This window comes from Athene cunicularia, assembly GCF_003259725.1.
Source record: "Athene cunicularia isolate RWA chromosome 27 unlocalized genomic scaffold, athCun1 chr27_part1, whole genome shotgun sequence".
NCBI classification, from domain to species: Eukaryota; Metazoa; Chordata; class Aves; order Strigiformes; family Strigidae; genus Athene; species Athene cunicularia.
In genome coordinates, this window is record NW_020799138.1 from 458,690 (window position 1) to 466,935 (window position 8,246).

Here is an 8,246-nt window from a genome sequence, read left to right on the forward strand (position 1 = left end):
AGCAGCGGCGCGGCGGGCTGGGGCAGGAGGGCTCAGGCGGGCTCAGCCCGGCTCAGCCCGGGGGTGCGGCCCTGCCCGACGCTCGCACACGCCTGAGACCTCGGTGCTTTGGGAGCGCCCCGGAACCACGGGTACCGCAGCTGCAATACGCGGAGCTTCGGGGTGCCTGCGGCCGCCCCGCAGTAAGCGCTGGGCCTGGACGGGATTGGACGGGAGCTTCAGAAACCCCGAAAGCCGGGCTTACGCAGGGATCCCGCATCAGTTTGTCCTTGCGAGGCCCCTCGAGGCGCAACCAAGGAGCTGCGAGGCCCCAGCGGGCCCTGGACGGGCCTTGGCCCCCGCCGGAGGGGGGATCCGAGCTCCTGCCGCGGGTTTGTTTGTGACGCTCTGCTGGGCACGGGCGGGGTGTGGGTGCTGCAACCCCAAATGCCGCTCCTAAGGACTGCGAGGACATACGGAAATGGCAGCATCGCTGGGGCCAGCGCGAGGGCCGCGGTCCTGGTCCGCGCCAGCACAGTCCGGCCGGGTTAGTGAGGCTGGCGGTGCTGCCGGGTGGAAGCGGCAGTGGCAGGGCTGCTAACGCCCGGCTCTTGCTTTTATTCCCGTATTTGACATCTCTCAACTTCACCATGAAAAGGTGAGCAAGTTAGAAGGTTAAATAACACGTATCTTCATTTGTCACTGGAGTTTGGCGCCTGCGAAATGCGTTGCAGACAAAGCTGAATTCTCCTCATCTGTGGGAGGCATCCAACAGCACAGAAAGTTGCTCACACTGCACATTTCCTCCCCCTGTACTTATCCCCAGGTCCTTGGAAAACAGAGGAACATTTTCTTTCTTTCTCTCTGTCCAGGCCATGTCCTTTGTATTTCAGCTACAAGCGAAGGAACAAATTGTGTCAGCTCCACTTGGTGAAATTCAACAGTCTGTCCACTGGCAGCCAAGACTTTTCCTTATTCCTGACAGGCCCCAAGCAGCTGTATCGTGCTGTTTAAGATGTGAGTGAGCTGAGCCATTTCCCGTAGTCACGGGAACTTTCACGGACTGATGTGGAAGCAGATGCTGCACATTGTTGTCCTTTGTTGTCCTGCGTACAGCTGACAGAGCTTTTCTTTGAAGCTGGAACATGCTAGTTTTTGTTTGGGCTGTCTGTTCCATGTCCCTGTAATGAATTCGGTAGCGGTGCTGTAAAAGCTCTGGGACATTGGAATGCTCAGTAATATCTAAGGCATAGTGCAAGCATGGAGGAGCCAAGGATCAAACTGTATCTATTGTGCAACAAGAGCAGCAATAAATTGTTCGCACTAGAAGAGATTGAGACAGATTTCACTGTCCTGTGCGGGAGGCAGGGCGAAGGCTCCCAAGGGGAGGCTGCAGCCACCTATTGGCTTTTCCAAGTATGTCTCCACGGCAGAAAATGGCCGAAATTAAGTTAGTCCTAACATAGAAAATTACTCATCACATTTTATCTTGGGGTGTGATTGCTGCGGGCGCAGCAAAGCGCGGAGTGTGGCGTCTCATCTCTTCTACCGAATATCGAGAGTATAAACTCCTGTTCTGCTGTTGTATCTGATTCTGTCCCGGTGGACCTGCTTAGTCTGGTGGTTTTTAATCATTCCCAAATGAGGAAGTCACCCATGGGGTGGGTGGCAGAGCTGGGCGGAGAGCACTGCGCTGCCTGCACCCCGCCCGGTACGTGGGGCTCCGGAGCAGATGCCCCCAGTGAGAACCAGCTGCGGAGCCTCTGCCCTGCCTGGCCGCGGTGAGGGGGTTTTCATGGAACTGACTCATCAGAGCCGACACTGGAAATAAACCCTCAGGAAAAAGGTCCCTCCAGGAAAAAACAGGGTATAGAAAAGCAACCTATTATAAATACATGACATAATAGCTATTGTGGAAGCCGCCCGGCACGACTGACCGATGCAGAGGGAGAGCCGCGGTGCGGGGTGGCTGCGGCAGGAGCAGAGCAGGGGGGTGCCGGCTGCCGGGAGCGTTCCGGGCCCAGCGCCCTTCCCGCGCTCCCTCTGCGCGTCGCGGGGCTCCCAGCTCGTGTGCTCGGACCCCGCGCTGCCTCGGGGGGCTGTGAGCCTGGGGAGACCCTGGTGCAGGGCTCTGGCTTCATCTGCCAGCCTGCACGGGCAGGCTTGGCCCTGGCGGGAGGCGAGATGTGCTGAGCTCGGGGCGCTGTGCTCAAGGACAGGAGGGAGCCTGGAGCCTTCCTGGCTCTGCGCTGAGCCAGGGCCCTCAGCGGCCCCCGCCGGCGGAGCCTTCACCCCTCCTCTGCCCGGGGGAGCCCGATTGCCCTCGGCGGAGCCCAGCCCGCGATAGTGTCGCTCTCAGGATCTGCATTTTCCTTCCCACAGCCCTTGTAGCTCCTGGGTGGCACCTCCGAGTGTCTTCTAGGGCAGGAGGCTGGTGTGGGTGCCACCAGGCAGGAACTCCTGCCAGCGCTGTGGAGGAGTCTCTGAACTACTTTGTGCCAATACTGACATTGCAGTCAGCAAAATAAAGATTTTTTTTTTTCACCATGTTTTCCAAAGCAGTATGTACTCCAAATTTCTGAGACAATTAGTATTTTTTTACCAACAAAGCCCCGTGTCACACAGTGTATTTGGGCACTGCTACAAGAACATTTTTGCGTGGTGTGTGCTGGGGCTTGTCCCGCATTTAGAAGCCCAGTGACAAGGTTTGTCCCTGTCAGAGGACTGCAGAGCTGAGATCGCTGCTTTGCGGGGGGAGCGGCCGGCCGCTTCCCTTCAGGAGTGAATGACAATTCTTCTTTCTGCGTGAAATCTGCACAGAGACGTGGTGCACGCTGTCCGCATCACGTGTGCGCCTGCTGCGTACATTCCCACGCGTGGGAGTGTGCATTTTTGTGATCCAGAAGTTCTGTGCTGTAACTTCTGAATCCAAATTGTAGCATTTAGTTAAAGTATTGAAAATCTAACTCTCATAGTCCTGGAAAAAAAAAAAAACAAACCCTAAGTATTGGCAAAAGATCTGAATTTTCCAGCTGAACTTTAACGTGTGCAGTTGTCTGAAGCAGCCTCCCTTTAATGCGCACAGCTGTGCCCAGATGGGCTGGATTGTTTTCCAGCAGCTTCCCGAGCCTTTTACTCAAGGTTTGTGTTTTTTCCTCTCCTTACCTACAGTGCTTTAGGCTTACGGTAAAGAAGAGGCGGTTGTAGTTCCAGAGCTTTGCATTCCTTGCTGAGCTGTGCCTGTGTTTGCATGCAAAGCCATCGCCTCCCCTCTAACTATTTTAATCATTTCAGAAAGGGTGGGTCATCAGGCATTTGGCAGCGGGCTCCTGTTATACAGCCGAGGTGGAGTCAGCCAATGACCTGCAAGCCTGGAAAATTTTGCAGGGCAGTTTCACTGGACGGCTCTGCAGAGCTGTGCCATTTGAATTTCAGCACAGACTCCGCACACTGTGCTCTCCATTCCTGGCGCGTCTCCCAGTGCAGAGGCTCGGGTTTAGCTTTCGCTCCCCTCTCTCCCCGCAGTGAGAGCTTCCCCGGCTCGCCGGCCCAGACTCCCGAGCAGTCATGGAGGATACGACTCTGCAGATTATCGAACCCCCAACTGTCTCCGAGGCCTCCGAGGAGCAAGTGCCCGAGGAGCCCATCAAAGCAGACCAGATCAACGGCGTGATGGTGCTGACCCTTCTGGACAAGATCATTGGAGCCGTGGATCAGATCCAGCTGACCCAAACACAGCTGGAGGAGAGACAGCAAGAGATGGACAGCGCAGTGACCAGCATCCAGGGAGAGCTGACCAAGCTGACAAAGGCGCACACCACCACCAGCAACACCGTCAACAAGATGCTGGAAAAAGTGCGCAAGGTGAGCGTCAACGTGAAAACTGTCCGGCAGAACCTGGAGAAGCAAGCTGGGCAGATAAAGAAGCTGGAGGTCAACGAAGCGGAGCTCCTGAAGCGCAGAAACTTCAAAGTCATGATCTACCAGGTAAGGAGCTGTCTCACAACGTCTTTGTGTCCTGCCGTGGGTGTTGTCCCTGCCAAGGGGTCGGTCCCGCTGCACAGTCGGTCCCAAAGTCCCCCCCGAGTGCCCGGCAGCCCAGGCTGAGCTGGGCCCAAAGGAGCTCTCATCCATGTGTGTTCTAAGACAAGGTTTGACAGAGTTGCTACATTTAACCGGATTTTTAATGCAGGTAGTGACAACGGCCCTAAGCACTCATTGCAATGGACCACAAGTATCAAAATAACCTGATTTTACTGCTTAGCTAAAAAAAGAACAAGAATGCGCTGGGTTCTGGAAGGGGGTATTGTAAATCCGTCTGCCGGCGTCTTTTCTACCGAGAGGCAACGTGTGTATTGCTACGTGGAGAGCGATAATGTTTCAGATTTGTGACCTGCATCTGATAACAACAAGAGGCAGTAACCCCGGCCTCGGGGTTGGTCGCACTGGCTGGGACAGAGCGACAGCGGGGAAAATGCACAACAGGTCCCTGAGCTCGCGGCTCTGCCGTTGTGCTTGTACCCATTGTCACGTGCTTTTTTTTTTTTTTTGCAACTTGCAAGTCTTGAATCTTCTAGTTGTTTCAGTAACAGCTTCGGTTTGCTTGATGTTCAGCCCCGGTACTAAGCGCTGGATTTTTCCTTTAGTGTTGAACAAGAAGAGAGGGGGACGTTTCTGTCAGTTTTCCTGTCCGGAGTTACTCTTCCTCACCAGAGCAAACGCTTAGGCTGGGCTGCAGAAGGAAAGTGAGTGAAATAGTTAATGATTCAGTTAGAAGCCTCTGGGATAATAATAGACAACATCAGGGACAAAGAGAGAAGCATCTAGTGCTGATCACAGGAAGAGAGAGAAGAAAAACTGAAAAAAAAAAAAAAAATGCTTCTTACTGCAGGATTTGAAGGCAGAGCTGATCACAATAGGCTCAGGAATCTAACAAGTAGGGGGGCCTGTGTAACTCTGATTCAGAGCTTAAGCATTTGTAGTTTTATCGTGCCCGACAGGCTGAAATACTCGGCTCTGTTCAGATCATTCGGGCAAACGAGGCAGTTATATTTGTATCAGGCTTTTGGGGGAGGCTAGATCTATCCTTGGAAAAATAAAATAAATCTCTGAGTGTACTGCAGGAGCAACAAACGTTGCAAAAGGAGAAGAGTGAAGGGAATTGTTTAGACATAACATTGCTTGTGGGTTACGGAAATAGGTAGGAAGTTGGCAAGCTGCTAGGTCCTCTGGACGCATCCTAAACATTGGCAGGTTGTCATTTGGGGAGCTGTTTGTTTTGGTTTGCTGTTGCTTATGAATATTGAGTGGAGTTTCTCTTTGAAAAAGCAACCCTGCTTCTAAATGAAAACGCGGGCAATACCCTGGCTGATGGAGTGAGGACAGAACAGCCTGTGAGGGAATCAGCTGACGAGGGACTACGGCCGGGACTTGTGAATCGTGAAATTAGTGGGGAACAAAGGAATTATTATTTGTAAAACAGAACAGGGTCCCAGCATGGGATTCAGTGTGATCTGACCGAGAGGCCACAGAGCACAAATGAGAAATTCTCCAGGTTTGCTTCCTGTGGTACGGGGCCTCTGTGGGACGCCAGGGCTGGGGTCCTTCTCCTGGGGGAGAAACTTTCATTAGCTCTTAATTTGGTGCTTACACCGAGAAACAAAACCCACGATGGGCTTTTGATGTCTGAATACTAGAAGGAAATAGGCTACGACAATATCTGTGTGCCTGAGTAACGAATACTTGTGGGGACAGGGGTGTTGTGCTGCGGCCGAGTCGGACCCGTACGATGAGACCTGGGGGGCCAGGCTGGACCACTGCATGCCCTGGAAGAGCGGGGTGTGTGTCTGCAGTCCTCTGCAATACTGCCCTGCCCTGCGTGGGGCGGACACAGGGCTGTCGGCCCACGGAGCGTGTTCCTGGGTGTGCCAGTCGCCGTCTGTCTCGGAGCTGCGTGAGAAAACGGGGCTTAGAGCTGCAGGATCCTGCGCCCCTCAGCAGCGTCACCCCGTGATCCTCGGTGTACAGAAACCTGAGCTGTAGGGCTCGGGGCAAGGAGAAATAATCTGTCCTGTGTAGGAGTCTCTCTTGTTTGTGGAGGCCTTTTATTCTGGAGAAGTTAAACACGTTGGGGGATCCTGGGAGTTTTGCTTTTGGCTTTGGGGGTTTTTATTCTGCTTTGCTTTTTTCCTGGGAGGGACAGGATTTTCAGAGTTTGGGTCTTACTGGGATTCGGGGGCTGTCACTCTTCAGAGCTCCCTCGCACGGGCTGGGGGAACTGCATGGCAGGTTTGCAAAAACATCAGGTTACAATGACGGGTCCTGATGTATCCGTATGAATATGGGATGCCGGGCACATCGATGGCAAGAGTCGTCCTTCGCCTGGGATTGTGCAAACCAGATAATGCTCACGCATTTCAACAGTAAAGCTCTCTGCAGGAAGAAGTGATCTTTTTGTGTGTACGTTGTCCAGGTATTTCTCAAATCGAGGCTTTACGGACACTGAACGATGCTGCTTGTTGCAAGACACCTTGTCGATCCCCGCTGGGTTACCTCTTTGCTAACTCACTTCCGTGTTTCAGTATTAACAATCATGAAATGTCAAAAAAATTTATCAAGAGTCTACGAAACCAAAACTTTATGATGGGCTCCACCCCGGGAGCTTAAATGAGGAAAATTCGCTGTTTTCCTAACTGTATCTATTATTTACCAAAAACCCCACCCCTCTTTTCTAATCCAGCGTTTCACTTCTCAAGACGCGCTGCCTATCAAAGTTTATGTTACAGGTCGGTAATTAATTCTGTGATGGTGAGCGACGTTACTGCTGCTTGCTCACTCAGGAAGAGCTGCCTTGGAAAGCTGTGATAAACTGGCCTGTGCAATTGCATTTTCAGTTGCTATGGCTAAAAATGAAAGATTTATTATTCTTTTCTGTGGGAGAACAGGAGATAAGCTCATCCTAAGAGACATAAGATATTACATGAAAGCAGTGGTGGCTATTTTCGAGCCAGACCTCTGAGTAGAACCGCAGTCAGGCTGGACGGGGCTTTAGCATTGCCCGATTCTGCGGTATGAAGAAATAAAAGGAGTGAAGATAAATCAGCTCTTTCCGGGTTGTAGATGCCTGATTATTCTCTGTGCTGACACCTCGTCCCCAGCAGTTACGGACGGACTATTTCAGGAGTGCAAATAAGACCTTTTGTCACCTTGGGAGAAGAGGTCAAACTGCGCGGCAGTTGTATTCTGCTGGCTGTTAGATTAGGAGAAAAGGAAAATCCGTTTTTTTCTGGGAAGGCTTGACCTGTCGAGGTGAGCCTAGAGCACACCTGCCTGGCGGTTTCAGACGTGGGGAGAAAGCACCGAACTGAAAATCCCTTGCGGTGGGCAGGCGAGGGCGAGGCACCGAGCGGGGTGTTTCTGGGCCGTTCCTGGCGGCCCCCTGTGCCCGTGCGGGCGCTCTCCTGCTTCCTCACTCTCCCACGTACACTTGTACCTGATTTTGCCAGGAGCTGCTCTGATTTCGACCAAGGCAAGAGTTTTTGTGTCGACTTAATGTAGGGAATTAGATTGATTCTTGAGATAAAAAATTTTAAACACCCCCCTGCCCTCCAGATTACCACATCTCCGTGTTGTCAGACCTTGCCTACCAAAAGCAGAGGGGACAGGGCTCTGACGAGCTGCCGTGTAAGCAGAGGCTCCGTGCTCTGGCCACGAGCAGGACTCGCCGTCCTGCACACTCGGACGTCAAATGACTCCGTGCTCTTATGAGCAGCCCCTGGGAACAGAGCTCCTCAGTGCTGCCTTTGTGCCGCTGCCCTGGGCCCCCGCCTTTCAGAGAAATTAGGACACCAACAAATGTGGTTAGAGCGGCTGCTAATAAAAACAAACGGAAGTGGCTTCATCCCGAACCCCCTGGTTTTAGGGTACAAGAATCTGGGGCTGGTTACTAGAGTTCATCATTAGATAACGGGTGTCCCGTGCGCGGAGCTGCTGCCCTCACACCAGCCAGCCTGCCGCATTCATCTGGGGAACAGCAAGTGTCAGCACTTACGTAAGCCTGGCATTTCTCCTCCGAACATTTTTCTACTGTTAAACTTATTCCTGCCAATGTCAAAGGCCTGATTTCTGTGCAGCCAGACAACGGCTCCGAGCCCTCGGCACACGTACTGCGTCCCGAGTTTCTGAAGCGTGTGGTCCTTCACTGGGGGTCCCGCGGGCCGGGGCAGCCTGCCTCGCGGCGCGCACCGTGCCACGCTGGGCAGAGCGGG

The 8,246-nt window shown here is 53.0% G+C and overlaps 1 protein-coding gene across 2 annotated transcripts in view; it reads left to right on the top strand.

Moving 5' to 3' along the window:
- The first annotated feature begins 3,337 nt into the window (after nt 1–3,337).
- The window catches only part of CAVIN1 (caveolae associated protein 1), a 9,313-nt gene continuing 4,404 nt past the window's right edge, over nt 3,338–8,246 (top strand). The window contains exon 1 of one of the 2 annotated variants that reach the window (XM_026864636.1): nt 3,338–3,966. In XM_026864636.1, the coding sequence (XP_026720437.1) occupies nt 3,547–3,966 (420 nt within the window). In that variant the 5' untranslated portion in view covers nt 3,338–3,546. The remainder of the gene's footprint in view (nt 3,967–8,246) is intronic. The other variant, XM_026864637.1, reaches the window with a different exon arrangement.